General features: G+C 47.8%; 12 protein-coding genes across 12 annotated transcripts; 8 read left to right on the top strand and 4 right to left on the bottom strand.

Annotated features, from left to right (window-relative positions):
* Nucleotides 1-592: 592 nt before the first annotated feature.
* Nucleotides 593-4,362, top strand: BDW43DRAFT_299391 (glycosyl hydrolase family 71-domain-containing protein; the record flags this gene model as incomplete). The annotated part of the gene is made up of 5 exons (XM_032044712.1): nucleotides 593-719; nucleotides 975-1,054; nucleotides 1,108-1,749; nucleotides 1,811-2,386; nucleotides 2,893-4,362. The coding sequence occupies 5 exons, from the start codon at nucleotides 593-595 to the stop codon at nucleotides 4,360-4,362; spliced, it is 2,895 nt and encodes a 964-aa protein (XP_031901503.1).
* Nucleotides 4,363-4,859: 497 nt separating this feature from the next.
* BDW43DRAFT_309924 (uncharacterized protein) lies at nucleotides 4,860-6,285 on the bottom strand (the record flags this gene model as incomplete). The annotated part of the gene is made up of 5 exons (XM_032046799.1): nucleotides 4,860-5,266; nucleotides 5,349-5,416; nucleotides 5,478-5,851; nucleotides 5,924-6,028; nucleotides 6,094-6,285. 5 exons carry the CDS (start codon nucleotides 6,283-6,285, stop codon nucleotides 4,860-4,862), a joined length of 1,146 nt encoding a protein of 381 aa, XP_031901502.1.
* A 3,413-nt stretch (nucleotides 6,286-9,698) lies between these two features.
* Nucleotides 9,699-10,398, top strand: BDW43DRAFT_272495 (uncharacterized protein). Its single transcript, XM_032041548.1, has one exon. The coding sequence runs from the start codon at nucleotides 9,735-9,737 to the stop codon at nucleotides 9,945-9,947; it is 213 nt and encodes a 70-aa protein (XP_031901501.1). The 5' UTR covers nucleotides 9,699-9,734; the 3' UTR covers nucleotides 9,948-10,398.
* A 197-nt stretch (nucleotides 10,399-10,595) lies between these two features.
* Nucleotides 10,596-11,918, top strand: BDW43DRAFT_309923 (rRNA-binding endoribonuclease; the record flags this gene model as incomplete). The annotated part of the gene is made up of 2 exons (XM_032046798.1): nucleotides 10,596-11,345; nucleotides 11,403-11,918. The coding sequence occupies 2 exons, from the start codon at nucleotides 10,596-10,598 to the stop codon at nucleotides 11,916-11,918; spliced, it is 1,266 nt and encodes a 421-aa protein (XP_031901500.1).
* A 360-nt stretch (nucleotides 11,919-12,278) lies between these two features.
* BDW43DRAFT_309922 (H/ACA ribonucleoprotein complex subunit NOP10) lies at nucleotides 12,279-12,673 on the bottom strand (the record flags this gene model as incomplete). The annotated part of the gene is made up of 4 exons (XM_032046797.1): nucleotides 12,279-12,301; nucleotides 12,371-12,450; nucleotides 12,507-12,595; nucleotides 12,662-12,673. The coding sequence occupies 4 exons, from the start codon at nucleotides 12,671-12,673 to the stop codon at nucleotides 12,279-12,281; spliced, it is 204 nt and encodes a 67-aa protein (XP_031901499.1).
* Nucleotides 12,674-12,930: 257 nt separating this feature from the next.
* sen2 (tRNA splicing endonuclease subunit SEN2) lies at nucleotides 12,931-14,931 on the top strand. Its single transcript, XM_032041547.1, has one exon. The coding sequence runs from the start codon at nucleotides 13,402-13,404 to the stop codon at nucleotides 14,848-14,850; it is 1,449 nt and encodes a 482-aa protein (XP_031901498.1). The 5' UTR covers nucleotides 12,931-13,401; the 3' UTR covers nucleotides 14,851-14,931.
* A 395-nt stretch (nucleotides 14,932-15,326) lies between these two features.
* On the top strand, nucleotides 15,327-19,785 carry BDW43DRAFT_272486 (chromatin-binding protein RAD9; the record flags this gene model as incomplete). The annotated part of the gene is made up of 2 exons (XM_032041546.1): nucleotides 15,327-15,377; nucleotides 15,444-19,785. A coding segment is annotated over exon 2 (3,998 nt), but the record flags the coding sequence as incomplete, so codon positions are not given.
* A 57-nt stretch (nucleotides 19,786-19,842) lies between these two features.
* On the bottom strand, nucleotides 19,843-20,914 carry BDW43DRAFT_272485 (mitochondrial 54S ribosomal protein bL27m). The gene has a single exon (XM_032041545.1). The coding sequence runs from the start codon at nucleotides 20,860-20,862 to the stop codon at nucleotides 20,044-20,046; it is 819 nt and encodes a 272-aa protein (XP_031901496.1). The 5' UTR covers nucleotides 20,863-20,914; the 3' UTR covers nucleotides 19,843-20,043.
* Nucleotides 20,915-21,040: 126 nt separating this feature from the next.
* lcl2 lies at nucleotides 21,041-21,713 on the top strand. Its single transcript, XM_032041544.1, has 2 exons — nucleotides 21,041-21,283; nucleotides 21,353-21,713. The coding sequence occupies exons 1-2, from the start codon at nucleotides 21,109-21,111 to the stop codon at nucleotides 21,544-21,546; spliced, it is 369 nt and encodes a 122-aa protein (XP_031901495.1). The 5' UTR covers nucleotides 21,041-21,108; the 3' UTR covers nucleotides 21,547-21,713.
* Nucleotides 21,714-21,757: 44 nt separating this feature from the next.
* BDW43DRAFT_272483 (scramblase family protein) lies at nucleotides 21,758-23,724 on the top strand. The gene is made up of 3 exons (XM_032041543.1): nucleotides 21,758-22,236; nucleotides 22,301-22,472; nucleotides 22,528-23,724. Exons 1-3 carry the CDS (start codon nucleotides 21,875-21,877, stop codon nucleotides 23,599-23,601), a joined length of 1,608 nt encoding a protein of 535 aa, XP_031901494.1. The 5' UTR covers nucleotides 21,758-21,874; the 3' UTR covers nucleotides 23,602-23,724.
* Nucleotides 23,725-23,733: 9 nt separating this feature from the next.
* On the top strand, nucleotides 23,734-25,062 carry BDW43DRAFT_272480 (E2 ubiquitin-conjugating protein UBC7). Its single transcript, XM_032041542.1, has 2 exons — nucleotides 23,734-24,391; nucleotides 24,465-25,062. The coding sequence occupies exons 1-2, from the start codon at nucleotides 24,145-24,147 to the stop codon at nucleotides 24,716-24,718; spliced, it is 501 nt and encodes a 166-aa protein (XP_031901493.1). The 5' UTR covers nucleotides 23,734-24,144; the 3' UTR covers nucleotides 24,719-25,062.
* Nucleotides 24,715-26,840, bottom strand: BDW43DRAFT_51221 (putative meiosis-specific topoisomerase Spo11). Its single transcript, XM_032050165.1, has 8 exons — nucleotides 26,782-26,840; nucleotides 26,255-26,685; nucleotides 26,124-26,190; nucleotides 25,967-26,075; nucleotides 25,811-25,897; nucleotides 25,671-25,751; nucleotides 25,546-25,617; nucleotides 24,715-25,495 (listed from the first exon to the last, which is right to left on the bottom strand). Exons 2-8 carry the CDS (start codon nucleotides 26,583-26,585, stop codon nucleotides 25,013-25,015), a joined length of 1,230 nt encoding a protein of 409 aa, XP_031901492.1. The 5' UTR covers nucleotides 26,586-26,685; nucleotides 26,782-26,840; the 3' UTR covers nucleotides 24,715-25,012.
* Nucleotides 26,841-26,939: the final 99 nt, after the last annotated feature.

Genomic DNA, 26,939 nt, shown 5'->3' with positions numbered 1-26,939 from the left:
TGAGTTCCTTTTCCAAGCTCTTCACTATCGAGGGAGAAGTCTTTTTTTTTCTTGTTTCTCGGTGACGCCGTTGTCAGTGCCACGAGCAATGAAAGTTATTGGCGAGAAAATTAACTACTCTAGCACACACGAGAGATACACACAGAGAGAGAGAGTGAGTGAGAGTGAGTGTATGTGGAGTATATGATAGATCAGGCGGGAGCCTACTTCTTTCCAGTGCCCAAAGAAATGGAGCCGATCGGTCATGTGAGCTGAACAACTGGTCAATCAGGTGTCGAAAAAGGAAATTGAAGCCTAAACGATGCATGTATGTATACCTAGATATGTATATATGTATGTCTACCTGAGAGACTGCGCATGCTTCGTGTTGTTTCCTCGGTCTCCGAGAGTTTAGATAAATGGTACAAGGAGAATCAAATCTAGTAATGATTCTGTCCACTTTAAAAATCCTTTAGCCCCTCCTAGCGTTTTGAATACCTGAAACCTCTCTACATATCACTTCTGCGTACTGTAGTTGTTGTTGAAGTAGTATTCCTCTCTTCAATTCTTACCTTTCTTCCGAGATCCCTTTACTACCACGTGGGGCTCCACAATGAAACATCTCGATCGTATACTTGACCATGTCCATAACCCGGGGAAACTCCGCCATCATCGGCATCACCAGCAACAGCCTCGACCACAATATCAACAGCAATACCAGCAGCCTCCAATGGCACAAGGTGGGTTATATTCTACTTGTCCTCAGTCATCCTGGAAGAGAAAAACATACTTTCTTGAAACACTATGCTATTCTACATTGCTGCCTCTTATCAAATTGGTCGGATTTTCAGAGAATAAACCATATGACGGAATACCTTCAGAATTCCACTGTGCACATCGCTTGACGACAATTATATGATTCTGCTCTGTATCTCGCATTAACATTTCATGCGCTTGAGATTTATCGGTTAATTTTTGCTTTTTACTACTAGCAGTTCCCCCTGTCGCTACCCAAGATGCACCGCAGTCTGTCCCTGTGCTGTCCGACTCGCATAATGTCTTCGCTCACTTTATTGTAAGAGAAGGCTTCGTATTCATAAAGCAATGTGCCATGCTGATTAACTTTAGATTGGAAATGCGTATTATATGACGCCTGACCAATGGGAGTCAGACATTATAGAGGCGCAGAAAGCACACATTGATGGGTTTGCGTTGAACATTGCACCGCAAGATCATCATACTGATCGAGCCCTCCTAGCCGCATATGATGCAGCTGAAAAGATTGGAGACTTTTCCCTCTTCATCTCTTTTGACTATTTGTCTGGAGGGCCGTGGCCGGCAGACCGAGCTATCACTATTATTAATGCTTATAAAAATCGAAAGGCACAGTACTATTACAAGGGGAAGCCACTGGTGTCAACGTTTGAAGGTGTTGGAAATTCAGGCGACTGGCCAAGTATCAAGGCCGCCACGGGTTGTCTATTTATTCCGTCCTGGACAAGCATGGGACCAGCGGGTATACGCAATGTTTTGGATGATGTTGACGGTGCCTTCAGCTGGGATGCTTGGCCTGTTGGTGCACAGGACATGAAGGTGTCCAACGATTTGGATTGGATGAAGGCTCTTTCAGGAAGGCCATATATGATGCCCGTCGCTCCCTGGTTCTACACAAATCTCCCCCAGTGGAACAAGAATTGGCTGTGGCGTGGAGATGATCTATGGCATTATCGTTGGAAGCAGGTTATTGAGTTGCAGCCGCCGCTTGTCCAGGTATAGTCATTCTTATTTTCGTATTAGTTATTTGCGATTCCCACGGGCTCATGCCTTCTAGATCTTGAGTTGGAATGATTATGGAGAGGCGCATTACATCGGCCCTATTTATGAGGCTGGAGTGCCTGAAGGGGCTTCGCGTTATATCGCTAATCACCCCCATGACGCATGGCGAACCTTTTTGCCCCATTACATCGATGCATATAGACGGAACATCGCGAACAGCCGTGGCAACGCAGCCAGAACTGTTCTCCACCAGAAGTACCCAATATCTCATGCGGATAAGGTCGTTTACTGGTATCGATTGAACCCAGGGCAGTCTGGTAGCGCTGACGGCACGACTGGCAATAATCCACGCATAGGACAACCAGAAATGAAGCCTCATGAGGTCTCACAGGACAAGGTGTTTGTCAGCGCTTTTGTTGCTGAGCCAAGCGAGATCCATGTCCAAATTGGATCAGGCCCACATTCTGTTCTTGATGCAGCGCCTGGTCTCAACCATGGATCTTTTCGCTTCAACGGACAGACCGGTCCTGTAAGAATCTCTATCGTGCGAGGGAACCGAGAGGTTGTGACAACCATGGGTCCAGCAATTACCGAGCAGTGTGCGGGTGGCCTTGTAGACTGGAATGCTTACGTGGGTTCGAGCAGTTAAGGGTCAGTTCAACAGTGGGCTAAATTTATCTTTCTCGACCTCTCTTTTTTTTTTGGTGCGTGTTGCACTACTTGTTACTCTGCGCAGCAATCTTGATCTTGGGGTACATATTATATTCCAATGAATAGATGGCCAGCATTGGTCAATTTCTTGAATTGTGTAGTATGCATAATGTATTGACCATACTACGGAGTACAACTGCCGCCTTGGCGCGCCTGAGGGCCCTTTTTTTTTTATCAGCTTCCCCGATAAGGCATGACCGGGCAGCACCTTAGCTCCAGCTCAGCTTTCCTTCTTCTTCCCCTCTTCGTAACCATTCCCATTTACCTGGCTTCCTCATTTCCCTCGCCTTTACCCCTCTTTTAGTCTCATTACAAAGAACTTTTTATGATTAGACCCAGTAATCTTAGCCCTTAGCATTCAACATGACCAAGAGGAGTGTTCTTGATCTCCGTGATTCTGCCATGGCTTATCGCCTGTCGGGTCAGCTTCCTGAGGCTACCCCAGCCACCATTACATCCTCAACTGCGAGCACTACTTCCTTTTCCCCAGAAGACTATTCGAAGCCATACTGTGAATTTATGACAGCAAACCCCACGATTTTTCATGCAGTCGACGGCTTCACAAAGCAGCTCGAAAGCAAGGGATATAAGCGCCTTCCCGAGCGTGAATCGTGGAACTCCAAGCTAGAGAAGGGTGGGAAGTACTACGTTACGCGTAATGGTAGTGCCTTTATCTCATTCTCAATCGGAAAAGATTATAAGAGTGGCAATGGCATGGCCATTGTCGCCGGTCATATCGATGCACTCACCGCCAAATTGAAGCCAGTGTCCAAGCTCCCCACCAAGGCTGGCTTTCTTCAACTCGGAGTCGCGCCCTACGCAGGCGCCCTAGGCGACACATGGTGGGATCGCGATCTCTCAATCGGTGGCCGTGTCCTGGTCCAGGATCCCAACACCGGGAAAATCGAGTCTAGATTAATCAAGTTGGATTGGCCGGTTGCCCGGATCCCAACCCTGGCCCCTCACTTTGGAGCCCCCTCACAAGGCCCCTTTAACAAAGAGACTCAAATGGTTCCTATCATTGGTATTGATAACTCCGATCTCTTCCAGGAGCAAACCCCGTCCACGACCGACCACAGCAGTGGGATCAAGTCCGGCACATTTGCAAGCACGCAGCCGGAGAAGCTTGTCAAAGTCATATCCAAAGAACTTGGTATTACAAACTACAGCTCAATCATCAACTGGGAGCTGGAGCTGTACGACAGTCAGCCAGCACGGCTTGGTGGCTTAGATAAGGATCTGATCTTCGCTGGACGGATTGACGATAAGCTTTGCTGCTATGCCGCTCAAGAGGCTCTACTTGCATCACCAGACAGTACTTCAACCAGCTCTATCAAGATGGTAGGCATGTTTGACGACGAAGAAATCGGAAGCTTGCTTCGCCAAGGAGCTCGGTCCAATTTCATGAGTAGCGTCATGGAGCGCATTACTGAAGCTTTTTCGCCCAGTTATGGTCCCAACGTGTTAGCGCAGACTGTGGCGAACAGCTTCTTCGTGTCGTCAGACGTGATCCATGCAGTCAACCCAAACTTCCTCAACGCATACCTGGAGAACCATGCTCCCCGTCTAAACGTCGGTGTGGCCGTCTCAGCTGATTCTAACGGCCACATGACAACGGACAGTGTGAGCTACGGATTTATCAAGCGTGTTGCTGATCGTTGTGGCTCAACCTTGCAGGTTTTCCACATTCGTAACGACTCCCGTAGTGGCGGGACCATTGGACCCATGACCAGTGCTCGCATTGGCATGAGAGCCATCGATGTAGGGATCCCGCAATTGAGTATGCACAGTATTCGTGCAACAACCGGTAGCCTGGATCCTGGCCTGGGTGTGAAGCTGTTCAAGGGCTTTTTTGACTACTTCGAGGAGGTTGACAAAGAATTTGCAGATTTCTGAAGACCTCCTGTTTCGGGCTATAGGTGGAAATGGCCATCGATAGGTCGTGGACTATTTCAGGTTTCAAGGTTAGATCTGTAATATCTATATATGTGTGCATGAATATTCTATAGAGCTATACAAGAGCGGATACAACCAATATCTTCCACTAAATCTGTATTTTTCCTTTTCCCTTTTTTTTAGCGGGGGTTGTTTTGTCCAGCAATTGTTTTCCTTGAGATGTTCATTACTCACGAGAGACGCATATTTGGTGTGTTGCTCGGCATTCTATTAATGGGTTGGTGATTTGTATATATATATACAAGGAACAAAAAGAAGAGCAACACAAATCAGAAATTTAGAAGGGAAAAAAAAGCAAGCGAAATCAGAACACCTGCGACAAGAAAGAGAATCGTAAAAATAAAAGCATAAAACAGAAGGGATATCTCTATAAAATGTGTCCTTACAATGCAGACCTCACAAGCCCCATCGCCAACCCAATTCATCCATCCATCACATCAGTGTGATAAAGATGACCCTGCCCTAGTCCCCACTCTTTCAGAAGCATCCTCTATGCTCTTCGTTTCCTTCAGCACGAGCTTTTCCTTGCCGTGGATGTCCATCCCCGGGACAAGTGTTAGAACCCTATCTGAATCGGCGCTATGGCCGAACTCGAGATCGTCCATTGCCGTAATGGTGGTCGAGACTGTTCCTGTTCCAGCACCGCCCCAGTATGTCGGGGCGCGACCGTGTGGTAGTGGCCCGTTGTTGTAGCTTCGGTTATAGCTTCGAGTACGACTGCTTAAAGTTGATAGGAGGTGGGGGACGATGCGAGATACGAGAGGTCGGAGTGTAGGAAGGCAGGCGCAAATGATTCCTACGTTGCATTCGATGGCGGACCAGGAGGCAGCGCCAACGTTATCAACTAGATGTTTGTTTTTTTCTCGGTTAGGTTCTATCATCTCTTTCTTCGTGCAATGTATGGGGATGATCCATGAAGGACGTACAGGTGGGATCTGTGGAATCGGAGATTTTCTTCAAAGCGACCAGGCGACAGATACTGGTGATGCATACACTGAGATTGGTAATTAGATATCGAGAAAAATGGGGAAACAATATAGCATAGAGGAGCTTACAATCCGCCTAATGCAAAGACCGTGATCAGTGCGATCTTCTGTCGCTTGGGAAGATCTAGTTTCGACAGAGCCGGGATGGGAATGATCAAGATTGCAAGGTCGGTAGCAATATGCATGGAGGCGTTTGAGAACCACAGCCCTTTGTCATCCAAGCAGTACCCTGGAACTGTCTTGTCCCAGAATCTGGCTACTGGGATACAATTGAGAAAGGCACTTAGAACTGCCCACGACCCGTAGATGCCGAGTATTCCCAACATAGTCCAGTTGATGAGGCGCATGCGTCTGGTGGGAAACACGCGGAAGTATTGAAGAAGGATTGAAGCTTTGGCGCACAGAAGCGCAGCATTGTAGAACGGGATGGTGATCCAGAACGCCTGGGCGGTTGTAAATCATGTCAGTATCGACAAGCTGTTGCTGTTGGAAGCTGCAATAATTCCAATACTCACTTTCATTTGCCTCAGAAGGACAGGTGGTGGGATGTCAGCACCATGCATCCCCATTCCATTCATCGCTTCTATAAGAAAGAAGGCCATGAAAACAAATGAAAATGTCTGGAGCCTCGTATTAGAGCTCAAGAACTATGTGTGGTTATCGCCTGATCATAGTGAGAGCTTACCAGAGCGATCAAAACCATATAATCGTTCGACTCCATGCGCTTCATTATGCCAGCACGTGTATAGACTCGAGCAAGGACGAAGATGGTCGCTAAGCTCGTAAATGAAATGCTAACAGCCATTCCACTCTTGCCTCCACTGGAAAGGTATGATTTATCATCACCCCGCGGGTGAACGATATGTTGGATATTCATTGTCGCTATCCAGAAATAAACCAGCCTCTATGGCCTTGACTCTGCAAAGGAAAAGCCCCGTCTCGATTTGAATTTCAATATATGTCTCTAGAGCTGGCAGTTCGTGTGACAACCGAAGTCACTCAACCATAACACAGGCCGCAATGGCCCTCATGTACGCCGTGGTACTCGGTGATACACTAAGAGGGGAAAGACCACGGGCAGCCAACCGAGGAATGGGCAGAAATATAAACGTCCTAGAGACCCAGAAACGGCCAGGGATCATGAGGGATAGGCCCAGATAAAGCACCTTGTGGATGAAGATCCTCCTTGTCTCATTTGCTTCTCCAGGTTTTTGCGGGTCTAAAGCTAAGGCAGTGACAGGGACTAGGGCTAAAAAGTCTCATGAGGACAAAGGGGAGAGAAGATAGGAAAAGTAAGCAAGCAAGGGAGAGGTCGAATAACCTAATCATAGAGTAGGAATAGCGTTTAACATTACGGCGTCGATAGGTAGATTTTTTTTCTTCTTTTACTCTCTCTCTCTGTTTCTCTTTCCCTCTGATTTGCTTTTCATGGCTTGAGTTGTGGTGGAGCCAGGGAGGGCCCCTGCGACATAAGGATAGCGGCAAGTTCCAGCCCTTTGGGATCTTTTCAACTCGACGGATTTGAATGATCGACAGTGACAGTAGTAACTAATCCAGGATATAACCTGATCCAGTTAGAAAGGACGAGAATAATACATCAGCGACGTATCCAAACCTTCCAGAATTGTCTGATACTGTAGATATCCATTGATAGTCATCATTGCGCAATGTACTTTGTACTAGACCTAAAATCCAACAGTACCGTATACCTAAAAATTTTCTGCAATTATGTATATACAGTACGTACAGTATAGGCATACATACGGCTAGCTCCACCCTCCTTAGGGGCAACCGGATCGTGATGATGGAGAAGATTCCTGCCCTAGGGGGCTGCATCTGGAACTGTCAGGGATAGTTTCGTCCCGGCGCACACACTATGGAGAAGGCAGAAGTACCTTTATTTTCTCTTTTTATTAATTTTTCCCCCAGCATTTTCTCAGTGATTTTTTTGAGCCCTAAGCCCATCAGACAGCTGCCCTTACTGACATCACTGTTTCTCTCGCCCTAAAAAGGAATTGTCCTGTCAGGGTATCCATATCCTATTCCTGGGGTAGGCCTCCGAGCAAGGGATGCACAGTAGTATTCCCTTCTTTCTACCCCTTTGACCCAGGAGAGGTCCATGGCTTTTATTGTCTTTTCGTCTTTTTTGAGAAGTCTCCGTGAGAAAGGAAAGGAAGTTCTAGAGGAGGAACTCGGCCCTCGAAAATACGATGTGTCAAATTCCCTTTTCCGGGCTTTGAAAGGAACGAGTTTCCGCGAGTGACATAGCCACATTGAATAACGAACATGCAGGGGGGAGCAAAGTACCATACAGCTGGATCTTAACTTCCATATGCAAATGCACGTATAGTCAGAATTAGTCGCCATGCGATTATCGTATCGTTGAGTCAATAAGACAGTGGTGGCCCGTGAGTATGGAGTGCGCGTCAAGGTAGTAGTAGATGATACCTCATAATTTTCCCCCACACAACAAGATTATTTTTTCCCTATAATAATTATCGTTTCATACTAATTTATATATGCAATTATCGAATGTAGAGTTTGCTGTTCTTGTTTATGTTTTATTTTATTTTTCCTTTTTTATTCTTTCTTCACGTAACAAGAAATAAGATTATTGCATCTTCGGGTACCAGAGTTCAAGTTTGAAAGGATAGCGTCAACTCTACCGGGCAGATTATGAGATTCCTGCAATTGGCATCTTTTAGTGCGTCTCCCTAATTCTTTCTTTTGGTAGGTGTTGGGTTCCTTGAACTCCACCTACAAAACGTACTGTACATCTCGCCAGGGATCTAGGTCGGCTCGATTAAGTCCTCAGCGTAAGTAGTTTAACTCGTGCGACCTATAACGGAAAGCTATTATTCTTGGGAATCCACCAAGGGCTTTGATGGCTACCAATGAGGTGAAGACAATACTGTTCATGTTGGACTAATAAGTCTCATTATTGGATTCCTTGTAGCACATGTGAGATGTTTGCCCTCGGGATGATGGATTGAATATTACCTCGATAGCACTATCGAAGGTGCTAAAGTCTAGAATATCAAAGAGAGAAACAAAGTACGTGATAATGTAACATATGACACATAACTGCATGCAGAAGGCATCCCGGTTGCCTGGTGCAACTATTTATATATCCACTGGTCAATTATTCTGACTATTTTATTTGTCCCCCTTCCCATTAGACCAATCTCTAAGTCAAAGAACCGAAGAATCTGCCCGTTAACATAATCTTAATCTTCTTTCATTTTGCTCTATCATTTTTTCCCTTTTCTTGTTGCACATCTAGTTGACCCGGACTTCGAGCGAGTAGGGTTACCATCCTCCTAGGTAAACGTAGCATAATATGGCTACTAAGGACTGTTGTACTTCCTCAGCACTGTCGATACTCCATCTTTCCTGTTATTTGAGAAAATTTCCTGTTGTGCTACGCAAGATACCGTCTGCTTGACCAGTGGCAATAGGGGATGTCTATATCTGTATATATATGCACGTACGACTATGTAGTTCTACGATGTGTCCTGACTTTGGAGAGCTGACTACCAGCTGTACCCTGGTACTTTCTTTGTTCCTTTATTTCCTTCCTTGATCACCCTAATTTAGTGTGTAGTCGAAGTATGCATGCGGCAGGAGAAAGTTTTCAAGGGCGTTCAAGCGGCACGGCTTTGCTGGATGGACCGAGACAACTTCGATGATGCTCCGCGTTAAAGATCACGAACCAGATCTCTCAATTGGAAATGTCATTTTGCCAAATAAACCGAGAAATAATCTTGCCGTTCGTTTCATACTCACCTCTGCATTGCGCCGAGGACTTTTTCTTTTATCTTTTTTTTTCGCCCTCCTCTTCTTTATTCCCGTATCAATCTAAGATTAGTAAGATCTAGTAAGGCGGCAGATTCGAACTGTAGTCCACCAACAGATGCATATACACATACATTGACTCCGCGACAAAGTGTCACGAAAATGACTACCTACTGCTACTGTTGCAGTGGATCATCGGTTCGAAGGTAGTGTACCCCTGGCCTGATATGATGTTGCCACTACAGTTCTCCGGTCATAAATTTGATACACATTGAGAAGAACTTATGGCATGATACCTGAGCCAAGCCTGCGATCCTTGATGGATTCGGGAAGGACAATACGCCAGAACGTGGTCGGAGAAGACAGATAGAGAGAGAGAGAGAGGAAGAGGTGCATTTTGCCCCATCGGCTGGGATTCGCTAAACCCTACCTAGTCTTTCCTGCATAAGTTAGTACAGTACTTATCACAGGTGAAGAGGGTTACATGAGTAACTAGTCGACGCCAATTACGAGGGCAAACCAGCTCACCCAATGGAAAATGTGACTATAATATGCACGTTCCTGTTTGCTACAATATATACAATCTCAGGTTGGATCTATATTACTTTCTTACTCCAAGAAATATCTAGGATCCCGTACCCTGACCCTCGTTTTTCTACCTGTCAACTTCTCCTGTCGTCAACTGATCGATTACATGTTGAAAATCAATGGCTATGTGCTAACAAGATAATACCCCTGCTATAGCCCAATCGATCCATCGAAAGGTCCAGATTAAGGCTGAGGGCAAAAGTTCTGGAGTGGGCTTATGCGGTTCGTACCTTCTCTCTCTCTTTATTGACTGCCGATCTGCTGCCCATCAAGGTGCCCAGAGTGGACTCTTGTTTCCTGGTAATCTTCCAACGGCCGTGACGATGAATTGTATTCGCATTCTGTAGAAGAAAGAGATCTCTTCTATTGCTGCCGTGCAGTGCGATCGCTTCACCCGTGACAGGTCATGTTACTCGAGATTTGATGGCAAAAGATCCATGTCTCAGAGCTGCGTGATGCTTTCAATTTTCCCGAAGGATTGTTGTCTGCAGATATCTTTGGGGGGTGGGGGGAGATTTATGTATTTAATGCATTTCTTTTTAATTTTTTATTTATTTATTTCCCTGCTACATGTACACAAAATCCCACAGTCGAGTTACCTAATGGACCCATTGTTTGTAATACGCTAACTAACCCCCTTTGGTAAGGTAAACGTATCCACGCTAAGATAAGGATAACGCACAGACCAGCTAAAATTCCAGCGAAATCAAATCACATCACAAGACCAGCTACCACATCCTGTGTATCTCATCTGCACGTGCTGTTCTCTCTATCGCCCAAAGAATAGCTTCTCAAATCACCAGGATGGCGGACGCGACATCCCCGCTGAAGCCCGTTCACACCATCGTCCTTGATGCTGGTCCCATCTTGAAAAATACCCCGCCTCTATCTACCCTTCTCGCACAATGTGAGGAACTCCTCATTACCCCCTCCGTAGTCAGTGAAATTCGCGATCCTGATGCCCGGCAAAGAGTTGAGACTATGTACCTGCCGTTTCTGAAACAGCGGTCTCCGACCCCCAAGAGTGTCTCTCTGTTGAGTGAATTTGCCAAGAAGACCGGTGATAGGGCGGTCCTGAGTAAAACTGATATCGAGGTTTTGGCACTTGCATACGAACTGGAATGTGAGAGGAATGGTGGCGATTGGCGGCTGCGCAGCGTCCCTGGGCAGAAACAGGTGAATGGCAAGCCACCCGTCAAGGAGGAGGAAAAACAGCCCGAGGTAGCGGCGGCGGAGCCCACTCAGACTGAGGAGAATACCGAGAAAGCTGAAGTTGATGTGGTTGCGGAGGACCTGGCGAACACGGCGCTAGAGAACCTGGCTGAGAAGCCTCATGATGAAGTTGCCGCCGTGGAAGAAGAACCTAGTCCGGCCGAACATCCAATTACCCAAGACCCCCAGGACGAGGAGGATGAAGCCGCTGACTCGGACGGTGGGGAGTGGATTACCCCCTCAAACTTGATGAAGAAGCAAGCCCGCGATGAGGGTATGTCTGCGTCTGCAAAACCGGAGCCAAAGGTTATGCAAGTTGCGACTATGACAACTGATTTTGCGGTAAGCGCATCCACTTCCTTATGTGCCAGTGAGACCCGATGGTTGATTATGATTTAGTGCCAAAACGTGTTACTCCAGATGAACCTCAATCTGCTTTCATCAACAACCTTGCAGAGAATCCGCCACCTTAAATCCTTCATCAAACGCTGCCACGCTTGTTTCTTCACGACCAAGGACATGAACAAGCAGTTCTGCCCGCGGTGCGGGAAAGACACCCTTACCCGTGTATCTTGCACTACCGATGCCAATGGGCAATTCAAGATGCACCTGAAGAAAAACATGCAGTGGAACAACAGAGGTAACGTGTTTAGTATTCCAAAGCCCACCCACGGAAGTTCCAATGGGAAGTGGAAGGGAGGCGGAGGTAAAGGCGGCTGGGGCACCGAGCTTGTTCTCGCTGAAGACCAGAAGGAATACGTCAGAGCCACCGCCGAGGAGAGCCGGAGACTTCGGAAGGAACGGGATCTGATGGACGAAGACTATCTCCCTGGAATCCTGACCGGAGAGCGAAACAAGCAGGGTGGCCGGATTAAAGTTGGTGCTGGTAGAAACGTGAACTCGAGGAAGCGGTAATGGTTCACTGTTGCCTCTGCTGCATTGATTTTGGGTTGGAGTTTGGCAAAAAGGTTCTATGGTTGTCCTTTCCTACTCTGCATGGGTTTATGATGGTGGCCAATTTGTGACGGTTCATCTAGCACATAGGCATATATATAAGGGTATAGATAAATGTGGATCTTCTCCATACGAGAGGCCGTACTATTATGACCGAATATGAGCAACACATTTGGAATCCTTCATGCAAGCGGTAGGCATCAAAGAGCCCCCCTCGAAAACTTCTCATTCAGATGTCCGCACGTAACACCATTCGCCAAAAGAACATGATTTCCAAACAGCACCTATAAATCAACCTGGTTTATCCCATGATCCCGCATTTTACAACTCGGAGGTTTTCTCATCTGCGAACAAGAGTTAGCTTTCAGTTCTATGATTGTCAAGCCTTCAAGAGCGGGGGCCTTTATACATACCCTTCTGTTGGGTCAGGAGGAGACCGTATCTCTTCTTCAGAGTCACACGGTGGCGGGAGTACTTGTCATCGGGCGAGAAGCTTTCCCATTGTTAATCCCAATACCATCAATATATGAATCGGATGTATATCCTCACCGAGCAGGATGAGCGCTCTTGGTAACCTTTCCTTCCGAGGTAACCTTCTTCAGGGTATACACCCGCTTGCCCTCGGAGTCCAAAGTGTACTATTGTATGTTAAATTGGCATCTATTGAAGGATGGTGTATACGGGTTGAATCTGTGGGAACGTACCATAAGATGCATCCTGATGAGGAAAAAGTCAGCGATTTTCATAGAACTGATAACTGGCAAGAACCAACTTACTTGATATATTGTCTTTTACTAGGTTCCTAGCGAGAGGGGTTTGGAAAGGATGTCACTCTCCGTAAATCTCCAAAACCCATTTTTTTTTTTGGCGGACCTGCTGCGCACGGACCATGTTCAAACTGCTTAGTCATCAACGACCTTTATTAGGCGGGTTTCGGTCTGTGAATTTTTTTTCCTTCTTGCAATCCACCAATTTTGACCTTTGGGGTAAGCAGAAGAGATTTTAGGATGATAATGAACATCCATTTTCTAACCACAGCATGACAATGCTTGGGTACCTCTTGCTACTTGCCAATTGTATTTAGTTCTCCACGGCTCTAGGTAACAGCCTGTCTGTCATTGGGCTGGACCATCCAGAAAAAAGAAGTTTTTCTGGTAAGCAAAAAAGAAAAAGAAAACAAGAAAACAAGAGAGAAAAAGCAACTTTGGTCAGAAGAAGGATTGGTGATTGATCTCCGGTGATGACATCAATACACAAACCTAGGCAATGGCACTTTGATTTCTAGCTGTTGTCAATGATGGTTTTATTGACTACAACGGTATCTGAGGAGAAACATCTACAGTCGCTTCTTTTGCATCATTTTCTCTCGTAATGAAGAGTTCCATGCTGACTCTTCCCTTCTGTAGTATACTATCAATACAACTATTTTACTTTTACATTAGTTATGGCTTCTCAATCCAATTCAGTTCCCAATCCTCCCTGTGAGGCTGCAGCTGTCGCTGCTAAGTCCGAGTCCACAAAAAAGAATGCGCCCCAAGGTCGTCCTGGCCGATCCCCGAGGACCAACTACAGACATATTCATCGCTTTCCTCTACCCTTCAGTGTGCATCCACTTCCTCCTCTAATACCACATAATCCCTTGTCTATCGTCAGCGTGCTCCTCTCGTATTTAACATACTTGATTGCTCCCCCGCATCATGAAGTCTACTCGGCCTATTTCGATTCGGATACATCATCCGTTCATGTCACCGATGCGAAGGCAATCCGAGCGCTGTGGGAGATGGGCTTTTTTGGTAAAGGGAGTTTGAGTCGAAGTGAGCCTAGCTGGCTGGATCGGGAAAAGAAGAGGAGAGGGTTGCTTGGTGGTCTTACCAGCGAAGAGGTTACACGTCAACGGAGAACTGAGCGTCGCGAGTTGAAATTGGAGAGGGCAAGGATGGAAAAGTTAGCTATCGAGCAGCGACTCAAGGCTGAAGCTACGGCGAGGGAAGTCGGTGACACATCGATCGATCAGTCGTCTCTGCTACCACCCGCAGATGGTGCCACTAATGGCATGCTTCCTGCCGCAGAGAAGTTTTCCCTAAGGAAAGCTAAGGAGGCCAAACTTTTTGAGTCCCAGCACTCGGTAGCACAAACGGAGGAGGGAAGCATGCCTGACGCCCTTGATAAATCGTCCTTGAACGGTGGTAAAGCCGTACGATTTTCTCCAGTTGTTCAGGCGAAGGAGTTTGTTTCCGATTCAACTGTCATATGTGTGCCTGATTCGGTCGTTGACGGGCACGGGACTGGGGATGAGCCTTCACTGGATAACGAGGAGCACCTTCAATTGTCCAACGAGGAGGCTTTCTTTCTGGCATACGGACTTGGTGCTCTACAGATTTTTGATGGCGAGCGAAACGACGCACTTTCCTCTTCTTCCCTACTCTCTCTGTTCTGCCAACATTCACACTTCCCTCCTCGTGGTGCCTCGAGCGACTTAGAACCAGCCGATCCATTTCTGATATCGTACGTTGTGTATCACCACTTCCGGTCTCTTGGGTGGGTTGTGCGCTCCGGCGTGAAATTCGGAGTGGACTACCTCCTTTACAACCGCGGACCTGTCTTCTCGCACGCTGAGTTTGCAGTTGTGGTCATACCTTCTTTTGAACACCATTACTGGTCCGAGACCGAGGAGCGGAAAGCGCATTATGCTAGTAAACAGGCGCGTAGCTGGTGGTGGCTCCATTGCGTCAACCGTGTGCAGGCTCAGGTGAAGAAGAGTATGGTGGTCTGCTACGTGGAAGTCCCACCACCTCTGTTCGGAGATCCGGGGGATATCGGCGCTCTCCTTACTCGTTATCAGGTACGAGAAATGTTGATCAGACGTTGGGTACCAAACAGGACCCGGGACTAGCGAGAAACCTTTGTTCATCTTGATCGTATTCTAAGAGACCTATCACCTAATCTAAAGCGTTTCTAATCACACTTGGACAGGGTACGGATAGTACTTCAAACATCTTCAGCGATCATGTAATCATATGTAACACACTCTAGGCTAGCCATGCATGAGTGTTTCTCGGAAGATGTAATAACGTTTTCTGTCAATACTTTCATGGAATTCGATTATAATTTGCGACATTCCTCCCAGCCCAGATGATGTTTTCCCACATCTTGATACTAATGAATGAAGCTGAGGTCAACTCGACCTAAGCCCGAAACAGTAATATCATTCGGTCACGTGCGTCACGCGTCGCGTTCTGCGGTTCGGAGATCGAGATAGCAAAGAAGAGAGCCAAGACTGTTATGTGGGCTAGGTCTAGAGGCCTTGGGTGAGGGGTTCCTTTGAATATCGTGTGTAGTAACTTACCGACTGGAAGAACCATGGAGACCCAGGATGACAGCATCGACATTGCAAAGTTGCAACGCGTCGCGCTGGGACTAGTAAGTGACCGGTCACACTTGGTGGCGCTGTGATCTCGATTGCTCTAACACCCAATCATCTGCTAGGAAGCTGCACAATCCCAGTCGCTTCTACCTGGATCCGAGCTTGTCTGGAATACCAGCCAGGACTCAGGCATTGAAGAGAACCACTCCCAGAATTCTGATGCTCCCCAGTCGACTATTGGCCAGAAGGTCCCTCGGAAATCCCCGTCGATTCGTCCCGAGTCACCCTCTCGCTCGCTTTCTCGGAAACAGGCTGCCAAAAGCTTGACAACTGCAGTTCAACCGTCCCCCGAACAAGAAAGACAAGACATTGCCGCTGTGTTTTACTACTCTAAGAAAATGAGCTCCGCAGAGACGGCGCCTTCAGACACCCAAGTCATCTCACAGTCGGTGTACGATGACCTTATAAGACAGAACCAAGAAGCCGCTGATAATGGCATGGACAACAATCTTGCAGATAATGCAACGCTGAGAACACTACATGAAGGTGATCTTGGTCATGTAGATCTGCTGGCTGAGTTTGATGGGCCAAACACCGACGCAACCAACCTCGATGAAAATGAGGACCAGAGCAGCTTCAAGCTGGGAGAGTCATCACCCCTGCAATACCAGCCGAATATCTTCCCTGAGTCCCAGCGTTTTGTGTCGAAAACTCCGGCGACAGCAGTAAAGACGGGTCAAGTCGATGGCTTCTCCTCGGTGACCCCCACGGCATCAAGAAACCCTCTTGTGACGGACCTTGAATCAAGCGGAGGTATCATGGCACTGAGCCAGGTATTCAAGGCAACCCAAGCCCCTTCCTCTCCACTTGTCCATGGCCAACAATCAGATCCGATATCTGAACGGCCTTCACCTAATCTTCCTATTCAGAATCACCCGCTTGCCACAGCTCTGTCTTCCCCGTTAAATAACATCGCAGCAACTTTCCCCCAGGATTCATCAGAGCTGCAGAACGCTTATATCACTATGAAGGAATCACAAATGCAAAGGGATAGGATACTACGGGAGAGAATGACGCGTTCTGCAGAGCATATCTACTCAGAGGACCAAAGTGACGGCGAATTCGACAAAGAGCCCAGCTTTGTGGAGCGCATAAGGAGGCAGAAGATCATCGATGAGGAGACTACGGCACAATTGGCCAACCTTTCAGCTCCTTCAAGACCGGCAAGTCGCATGAACCCAGATAAAATGAGCAAGTCACCCTGCGGTCAGCCAGATCAGCGAAATTGGTCCGATGCAGTAAAACCTGCTACCTCAGGAACTGGGCATCAAGGAACCACTTCCGCAGGCGCAACCAGCGAAGAAGAGACGGAACAGGAGGATGATTCGTGCCAGCAAATATCTCGGTTTCAAGAGCCCATTTCCACAACTGAGGAGGATAAGGAAAATTGTATTAATCCCTCTGCAACTCCAATAGCCGTCGCGGCTAGTGTACATGATCGTCTTTCTCAGGCGCTTGCCCTTGAAAACGGAACCCCGTCTTGTAGCCGCAGAGGATCACTGCAAGATACTGAACAGTTGCATCTACGCAGCCATGGTGCTGGTGACAAACAACCTGATGAGACCGGCAGGTCATCTCAAGTATATATTGTGAAAGACTCTCAACGATCCCCAGTTTGTCAGGATGATGAAAACCGCATGGGGAAAAATAGAGAAATGTGGGACGAGAATCAGGCCCAGGCTTCTAGTTCACTATTCCACACAAAGCCTTCTCCAGCTAAGCTTAGGTCTCCTGCAAAACAGCTCCGAATACGATCCACCCCTCCTTCAGTATCTCAAAGGAGCCGAGTTTCGTTCCAACTTGATGATGACCGTATAGTTACTCGATCCAGGTCAAATTCGGCTAGTTCACATGGCTCTCATGAATATCCACCAAGAAACTCGACTGCTCTTGGGACTAATGCAATACAGTCTAGCAACTCCACTGTGCAGAAGTCCATAGATCTAGGCGACAAAGCCCCGGCATTTGATCTCAAGGAGAAATTGTCCTCGATGCCCTCTCGCGTGGCCGAAACACCAGTTCAGCGCCCGAGAAGCTTTGCTGATGTGGTGACAACCACAACTATTCCAGAAACGAGCCCCAATCGTTTCTTCAACCAGGGCTGGGCAAGCGACACGAATAATGAAGTAATGGACCAAGAAGATGATGACCTTCCTCCTCCTTACCCGTCCATACATGAGCGAGTATACCATTCCCAGCCCGCCAACTCGGACAGTTCGTCCCCTGTGAAGAACCTTTATAACTCAAAAATTCTATCGAGCCCAAGTGGAAGGCAGCGTAGAGCACTGACAGAAATTGCGGCTGACGCGTCTCCTCAACTCGGAGCCGGACCTTTCGACGTTGATATTAGCATCCTATCAGCCGACGACCGAGAGTTTAGGTCTGCTGTCGCATTGTCGCCAGCTCCACCCAGAAAGAGACGACGTGTTAATGATGGGCAAAGTGTATCTGCTTCTGACCCTGTGTTTCCTGTTCCTCCTCGTACCACCACTTACTTTGCTTTTCCCAAAGAAAACGAAACAATGCACATGCAGGACCCGCAGCCGGAAGAATCATTGACCAGGGCTGATGCAACCTTGGACAAGCGATCACGACCTTCCCGGCGAGTAGACACAGTCTGGGATGTTGATGATTCTCCTCAGCATTATGTTTCACGGAAGGAACGAACACGGCTCTTCAATCTGCCTCGTATTCTCGAGAAGACAGCCGAGGACGTTGATCGACTCGAAAAGGGTGCTGATGCGCAGCCTGTCACTGCTCATAATAGTCTGGAATCCACACCGCCCCTTGTGGAGCAACATGTTGAAGACTCCCGAGCCGAGCCATCAGTGGACGCTGTCGAAGCTAAAACGGTTAGAGTGGACCCTGGTAATGTCGAGATCGCAGTGAACCAAGTTCTTGCTGCCTGGAGTGGAACAAAACGCGCATTCTACCCTGCAACCTGTTTCGGAACGCCATTTGGAACTTCCCAATCTCGCTACGTGGTCAAGTTCGAAGACAGTGCACCCGTTGAAGTTCCCATTGGAGCCGTGAAGAGGCTCGAGCTACGGGTCGGAGATGCCGTAAAGGTCGATATGCCCCATGTGCCAAAGGTCACTCACATTATCCGAGGATTTGAGGACAAACTCAGCATGGAAGACCTTGAAAAAGAGGCCTCTAATGGCATTATCCCCATGACTGATGTATATGGCCATTTGACCGTAATTTTAGGACAAAAGCAACGCAAGAACCTTACTCGTGAAGGGCTTACAGTTCCTGAGAATATTGTCAAAGTTCCAATCTCCCGCATATATTTGGATACGATTCGATGGAACCAACTCAAAGATCGTGTGTTTAGCTACAGTTCTATACCTGAACAGCCCGGCAGTAGACTTCAAACCCCCTCTGACCGCCATATCACTCCAGCTTCGCCCAGCACTCGATTATCCCGCAGTATCCGCTACGCAAACGGTATATTTGCTGGAATGGTATTTGCCGTTTCTTATGGGGAGAACGATGAAGCCAAACACCGCATAACGCAGATGATCGTGGAAAATGACGGGCGCATTCTTCATGACGGCTTCAATGAGCTGTTCGATTTACCGTCGAGCCGCCCAGTTGTTACACCATCTAAATCTCCAACTCCAACCACGAGCAATAACCAGTTCCGCCTAACTAGCGGTGCTGATGACGTGAGATTTGCTTGTTTGATAGCTAACAAGCATTCCCGCCGGCCAAAGTACATGCAGGCTTTAGCTCTTAATCTTCCGTGCCTCTCAGATCGCTGGGTAGAGGACTGCGTGGCTCAACGCCAGATCATCGATTGGGATATGTATTTGCTTCCTGCAGGGGAATCGTCGTACCTCAACGGTGCAACGAAGTCAAGGATACTCAATCCATATCCTGCCATGCAAGCACGCCTACATGAGACTATAGCTGCTCGACCTAATCTATTGCACGGACAATCAGTGCTAGTCGTGATGGGGCGCGGGAAAGCCGATGAAGAGCGAAGGAGAGCGCCTCTGTTCTTAACATATGCTCTAGGTGCTTCCAGAGTTGAACATGTACCTGATATCAAGTCAGCTCGTGCGGTCCTTGACCAGGGTGGAACTGGAGCTGCCTGTGAATGGGACTGGATCTACGTGGATAATGACGAAAAAGCATCTGCGATAGCCACGATTCTTGGAGCCTCTGTTCCAGGTAACCAAAAAGCTTATCTTTTCCAGAGGTCACGAAAGCGAAAAAGGACTGAGTCAACCGAATCGATAAACGGTAGTGATCTTGGTCTTAGCACCAACGTTAGGATTGTGGGCAATGAGTTTGTCTGTCAAAGTTTAATCCTAGGGAGATTGATTGATTAACAACAATTTTCAATCAATATACCTTTGAGGTTCAAGTGATTTGTGATTTTTGCTTATTGTTTGGAATAGTTATAAACTTGGCCAGGAAGCCATAGCCTTGCTAACGGGCTAATGGCGTGGCATTTATAATAGCAGTTATACCCCCAACGTGTCCGCGATTGTTTTGGTTAAAGCTTTAATGAATCTTACTTCAATTACTTACATTCCTCATGAGCGATCCTGATACACGATGCGCTGGATAACGATTCACTAGATGTAGACATTTCTCTATAGTACAAAAAGTAGACATATGACCCTTGTAAAAGTGCTGGATATGTATCAGTTAACGGGCACCCTTGCCCTTCTTCGAAGCCTTCTTCTTGTTCTTGAGACTCTTCATCTGGGCGGCGCGATCAGCTCTAGCCTGCCTCTTCCTCCACGCCAGCCAACGGTTCTTGGGGTTGTAAGCCTTCGCTGTTATACCAGCCTTCTCAGCAGCCCGACCAATCTGCCAATTCGCCTCACGGTACATATAACCCGGACGTAGCTGGGAGCCCGATTCGGCGTTCACGGCCTCAACGCTAGATACCATAGTACCGTTCTCGATAGTCGCAACCAGATCCGACTGGCCAGCAATCAGCGTAGGGACCTCATCGGAGCGAGGTACGGCGACCCTATTCAATTTCCGCCTGGTCGGGGCATTCCGAGGCGTAGGCAATTTGCCGTCCTTCTCAAAGCAGACACCGATGTATTTCCGGTCGGGGTGCCGTTCGGGATCTAAGTAGTATCTCACATATCCAGCCTCGGTGGCATAGATGGTATGGTCCCTGCCGACCGCACAATTCTCACCGGGGAACCACTTCGTTCCGCGCTGCCGGAAAATGATACACCCTGGGACGACGTATTCACCACCGGTACGTTTCGCGCCGAGACGCTTTCCCGCGGGATCACGGGAATGTCGATTCGCCGTACCCTGAGTGGCATGAGAGGCATGGCGGACTTGAAAGAAGGGGAGGAGGTTTGAGAATGGGGTTGATGCGGAGATGTTGGTTCGTAGAAGTATCGATGGCGGTGGTCGGGAGATTGGTTGTGACGAGCGGAGCGTTGGCACAATTGCTCTCTCCAGCACCCGAAGGGGTGCCAGTAGTCTATGTTGTAACATGTTTTTGTTCGGTTGCAAGGGACGGACGAACCCTCAATGATCCTGGATGATGGACTTTCCGGTGGTGACCTTTTTTCTCGGCGGCCAGTCTGGGTCTTGGCAGGTCACGTGTATTTACGAGAGTTGGCTTCATTGCATACAATTTTAATAGCAGTCAGTAACTTACTTCACAGTGATCTATAATTGTTGTTTTAACTTCTATATCTCTTGTTGCAAAGTTTGGTAGAGTATTTAATTCGGCTTACAATGCTCTATACCTGGATCCAGACCCTTGGAGCCTTGCTCCTGCTGACCTCTGTGGTCCACGCTCAGTTCCAGTTCTTCGAGCATATGTTTGGAGGCGGACGTCAAGAACATCACCAGCAGGCCGCTCAGAACGAGCCCAGTGATAGCTCCCGATACCAGAATATGTGGGAGTCAGGTACTTGGCCCCAGTATCCCGTGCGCACTCTTTTGCGTAAAAGGTAGCTAACATATTCTATGCTTATAGCACAATGCGACAAATATCTGTGCCCCGGTACTCTTGCTTGCGTTCATTTTCCTCACCATTGTCCATGCGAACACCCGGACATCGAAGATAAAATTGAACTCGGCGAAGGAAGTGCTGTCTGTATCTCGAAGGGAGGATTTCAGCCTGGTGAAGCGGCGCGCAAGATTGAGTTGGCTCGGAAGGGTGTATTGTAATATACTACATAAGAATGCCTTCCCTAAGGCGCGAGGTGTTTTGGAGGCTTTTAAGATTGTATACCTTGTGTAAACTTGCTTTGGTTTACTACAATGAGCATAATAAATATCGTCGAAGCAGCGACCTTGGGATTCCATAGCAATGTTCCAATCCTTATCTCCGCTTAGCTCCACTCACAAGTTCGTCATAATCTCCGCCGCTTCTTTCCAACCTCTCGACAACACAACAGCATCATTGGATTCCTCTACAGGACGGAGCACCCTTTGTTTTGACTCCATCACGGCAAGGCTATCCTATTTTATATCGTTTGGTACATCTACCTCGGGCATGTGGAGTGCTAGACGGCAATTCTTGCCGGCGCGGTGGCTGAGGGCCCCCGGCCGAGCGTTCTCCTGTTCATTCACCAGAGGACGGGCTAGCCCTCGCGGCCCTCGGAATTCAATACGAAGACCAGAACCCATCAGGCGAGAAAATAAACCCTCACAGCAATCGGAACTATCAAGTCCAGCGGCAACTGACACGAATTCCCCGAATCCAAACTACGATCCCGCTCAGAATACTCTACTCTCCCCTGTGCATATACCAGAAGATCCTCATGGCGTACTCAAGGAAACTCACCCCGCAGTAGGCATATTGACAAACTCTGGCCTAGTTGTACAACGGCAGTTGGAAATCATGAACGTGATGATGTGAGTGTTATAGATCATTAAGCCGCCCGAATTATAACAGCTAATGTTCATGTTCTTCCCACAGTGGCTTTGAACAAGCTAATAAGTATGTTATCATGGATGCGAACGGGAGCCATATCGGGTATATGGCTGAACAGGAAAGAGGGATGGGCAACATGATGGCACGACAATGGTTCCGAACGCATAGGAGTTTTGTGACGCATGTCTTTGACAGGCATGAGAATGAAGTATTACGAGTTAGTATCTTTGGGACAGCCCATTCACTTTCAGTGTCGCGCTAATATCGTTTAGTTTCACCGGCCATTCTCATGGATCAACTCCCGTATCCGCGTATACGACCCTCTCGATGTCACTAGAAGCGCCTACTCCTCTTCGACCGCCGTTCAAAGCATTCAGTCGGGCTCACTCGCTCAGACCACTGGAAGCTCCAATGCCCGGGTATCACCACTAGGGTTCGATGATATGCGTGTGATCGGTGAGGCGCAGCAACAGTGGGCACCATTACGGCGGAAGTATAATCTATTCACCTACCACCACTCTCCGAGCCCCGCGACAGATATGGGTGTCGTATCCCAGCCGCTTTCACAGTCCGGCCTTTCAAACACCCAGCAGATGCAGCTATCTCAAACGGTAGAGGGTGGTCAAGCTATGGGCGAGTACAACCAGTTCGCCTACGTGAACGAGCCTTTCTTGTCATGGGACTTTTCGCTTCGCACCGCCAATAGTCAGCTCATCGGGTCTGTTAATCGTAACTTTGCCGGTTTCGCTCGCGAAATTTTCACGGACACTGGTGTCTATGCTCTACGAATGGACTCAGTTGCCCTCAGCCCTGAACAAGCACCGGCGCAGAACAATGCCACTACTGGTATGACGCTTGATCAACGTGCGGTCATGTTGGCTACTGCGGTAAGCATAGATTTCGACTATTTCAGTCGCCATAGTGGCACCGGCGGATTCGGCTTTATGCCTATCTGGATCCCTAGTATGGGCGGGGAGGCTGCGGCTGGTGGTGCCGCTGCCGGCGAATCTGCAGCTGTGGGTGAGGCGGCCGCGGGAACTCTTGGTCGAGCTAGTGCAGCTGGGGGAATAGCTGAAGGTGGAACTGCAGGCATCGCTGGTGCAGGGGCAATGGCCGGGTATGATGCAATGTCTCGAGGTATGACGGGGGGTAATCAGTCGCAGTCTACTCCGTCAAATCAACAACAACCGCCAGTAGACCCGCAGTCACCTACCTCCGGCCAAACAGGCCCCTATGGGGATGTTTGGGCAGATGAACCACAAGATCCTTGGGCCAATAGCCAAGAGGCTCCATGGGCGGCAGAAGATCCCGACGAGGGAGAGGTTGATGATTACGATTGGTTCTAATCATGCTCAGAAGGCGTTGAGTCAGGGGCGGAGAAACGGCTTACATGTTTATAGGAGTTACAAATGATAGGCGTTTCTTGTTGGAGATATATATATAGACCTATATATTATAGTTAAAACATACCCTGTTATATTTCGCCATTCAATGCAGCATGTCAGGGGCCTTTGGTGATAAGCAGTGGCAATCAATGGGTGTTGTGGCCTGGGGCATCAACCGTTGTTCTTGAGGCTTTCCCTTCTGGCCGAGTGGCAACTTCAATTCTGTTCTATTACTTTACTGAAAACTGACCTAAAATAAAAAAGATCTGTTTCCATATTACTCTTATCAATTGAAATCTGGCGGTCACAAGCATATTTATTCCCCAATCCACAACAACTGCCCCCTATAAAAATCGCTTTTCAACCCCACTCCGTTGTCTCTCTAAGAAACCGCCCAACTAACGTACAATACGACAATCAAAAAAGAACAGTCCATTGATTTAATCCGCACAACCTTCCTCTATATTCGCAATTCTCTCAACCTAGTGAAACACCTTTTCCAATATGTCTACTGTTGCGCAAAAACGTCTTTTTCATGAATACAAGAATCTCTCCACCAACCCACCAGACGGCATCACCGCGGGCCCTGTCACTGAAGATGACATGTTCCATTGGGAGGCTTTAATCGAGGGTCCGCAAGGCACGCCTTTCGAAGGTGGCGTCTTTGCCGCTGAGCTGAAGTTTCCGAAAGATTATCCGTTGAGTCCGCCGACGATGAAGTTTGTCGGTGGTGGGGTTTGGCATCCTAATGGTAACTTCCTATGTCCTTGTCTATAATTATAGGGAACTTAGGAGTTGGCTGACTCGGATCTATGAATGAACAGTGTATCCCAATGGAGCCGTCTGCATCTCCATTCTTCATCCCCCCGGCGATGACCCGAACCACTACGAGCATGCGTCCGAGCGGTGGTCGCCTATCCAGAGCGTTGAGAAGATCCTTATTTCGGTTATGAGTATGCTCGCTGAACCAAATGATGAAAGCCCCGCCAATGTCGAGGCGGCAAAGATGTGGAGAGAGCGAAGGAGCGAATATGAGCGCAAGGTCCGTGATGAAGTTCGGAAAGGTTTGGGGCTGTAGAAGTCCTCCTCTTTGAGTTAGGGCATGGTGGAGAAGAGTGACGTCTCTTTCATTGTGCTGCGCCCGTGCTTGTAGCGCGTGGCATAGCTTGGGGTGTATGTATGCATGCATTGTCTTCAATTGGTGATGGGGGTTTCGGCGTTTATGGTGCATTCTTTCTGTCTGGGCCACTTACTATCAGAGCCTGTTTGTGCTCCTTACTTGCTTTTTTCTTCTCACTAAGTGGGCTTTTTGACAGATCAGATACAAAGTAAATAGCTTGCTTGTCATTGCATATATATGGGTCTTCTGGTCCTAGTCATCTTGTTGCAAAGAGAAACTTTCCATCTTACGATCGACCCATCCTTCCAGTCCGCCGTCCCGATCATACAGTATTTCTATTTCAGCTTTCAGGTTCAGCATGAGCATTTGCTGCAGCTCCGCACGCCATTCCAGCTCAGGCCCCTCCTCCATCCATACAGGATTGTTGGACAGCATGGTAATGATCTTTTTTCTGTCTCTCGCTGTTAATCGGATCAACGCCTCGTCGTCATTGTTCGATGCTCCAGTTACGACTTCGGATGTTCGGAGGCCTAGCCACCGGAGACGAGTAATGTTCAACCTTCCATTCTGACTCGTGTGTGCCATGGAGCCGTACTTGTATGTTGACATAATGGCCATGCCGTCGGGGTCGCTATCAACTAGAGCGTAAAAAGTCAGCGCCCTACCTAATCGGTGGCTGTCCTCGAATATTTTGCGGACGAAGGCTCGAGTTGACAAATCTGGATAACCTTTTCCCTGATAGATGTTGATCCTCTACTCGATCATGCAGGTTGGGTATGGCTTACAGTGATGAGGATCCCCTTTCCTGCTGCCGCTCTAGTATAATATTCGCTTCTTGCGAGTCGGCGGTAGACGGCCTGTGTACCATGTGAGTAGACGTAATGAGAAAAACGCATAGCAATGGTCGTGCCTCTTTCTCGATAATTAAGACCCAGCTAGCTTCGAAAACATCGATTTCACCGATCTCTTGTGAGCTTGGCACTAGTGAGTCCTACCCTGATCAGGAGAGACCTAAATTTAGAGTGCAGAGCAATCTTGCATCTTGTATACCTTAGTAGAAAGATGCGCAACCATAGGCTCTCCGGGTTTGGTTAAAGTTCGGTAAGATCCTGCCACGAGGCCTTTCGCAGCTGCTTCCTGTTTTCCGAGACGGTTAGATCCACAAGGCCAGTTCAAATATCTTCATCAGACAGGAAGCTTTCATACAACGTTCAACGCAGCTCTATCGACTCCAATCGTGTAAGCTAAGTCGTCAATTACGGTGTCAACAATTCTCTGCGTCCCAAAACAGGTTGGGTCATTGTAATAAATGTCTCTACTCTGGATATCAGAGACTGCTGAAAGTTTGGGTTGAATCGCAGACCTTCTGGAAACAACCAACCCTGTGTTGACGGCGTCTGTAATAATCGCAAGAATCCGAAAGATAATTGCTATCGCCATTAATGATTAGTGTTTAGACCTGGGGGAGTGTCATCGGTGAAGTGGTGCATATACTGAACTTCCGGGCTTCATGGGCGTTTGCCCCCGGCCATGTATAGGTAATATGTGTTTCTGTCCCATCGCTCTCGAGAGCTCCATTCGTGGGATTAATAAACAGTGACATTTTCCCGGATCTCCGTTTGAGGGTTATGGCTGGTCGACCGTCCAGTGTACATAGTTCGCCGAGGGAAGATGCCAGAGTCCCGTCAATGTATCGCCGAACTTGACCCTGTGGGGTTGCTTCATAGCTGCTTTGGAAGGTAGGAAGAGAGAGGGAGTCCAATCCCAGATTCTCTAAACAGTCTGCCATGAGAATGAGGATGGTAAAATGTATGAGGAATGGCATGAAGTACAAGACGCCGTAGTAAAACTAGTAGCTCTAGTATATGGCAGCACGATCACGTTTTTCTGACCAATAGCCACAACAGATTTAAAGACTCTCGGAACTAATTCAAAATCAACAAGATGAGGATTTCTTCTAAGAGGGAGTAAAAAAGGAAATGAACGACCATAATTTTCATAGTATACCATAGGACCCAGACCTTTAAATCCCAGTTCACAGTTACACTATCTCCATTCATATTAACCAACTGTGTAAACCCCCATCGCAATTAATCATATCGAATTGGGATGATCATACATAGTACTAGGTACTTAGTAGTAGTACTAAGTAGATTGATGTGTTCCTCATGGTTCAGGC

The sequence above is a fragment of the Aspergillus alliaceus genome (assembly GCF_009176365.1).
Source record: "Aspergillus alliaceus strain CBS 536.65 unplaced genomic scaffold BDW43scaffold_15, whole genome shotgun sequence".
Classification (NCBI taxonomy): Eukaryota; Fungi; Ascomycota; class Eurotiomycetes; order Eurotiales; family Aspergillaceae; genus Aspergillus; species Aspergillus alliaceus.
This window is presented reverse-complemented; position numbering and strand designations above follow the sequence as displayed.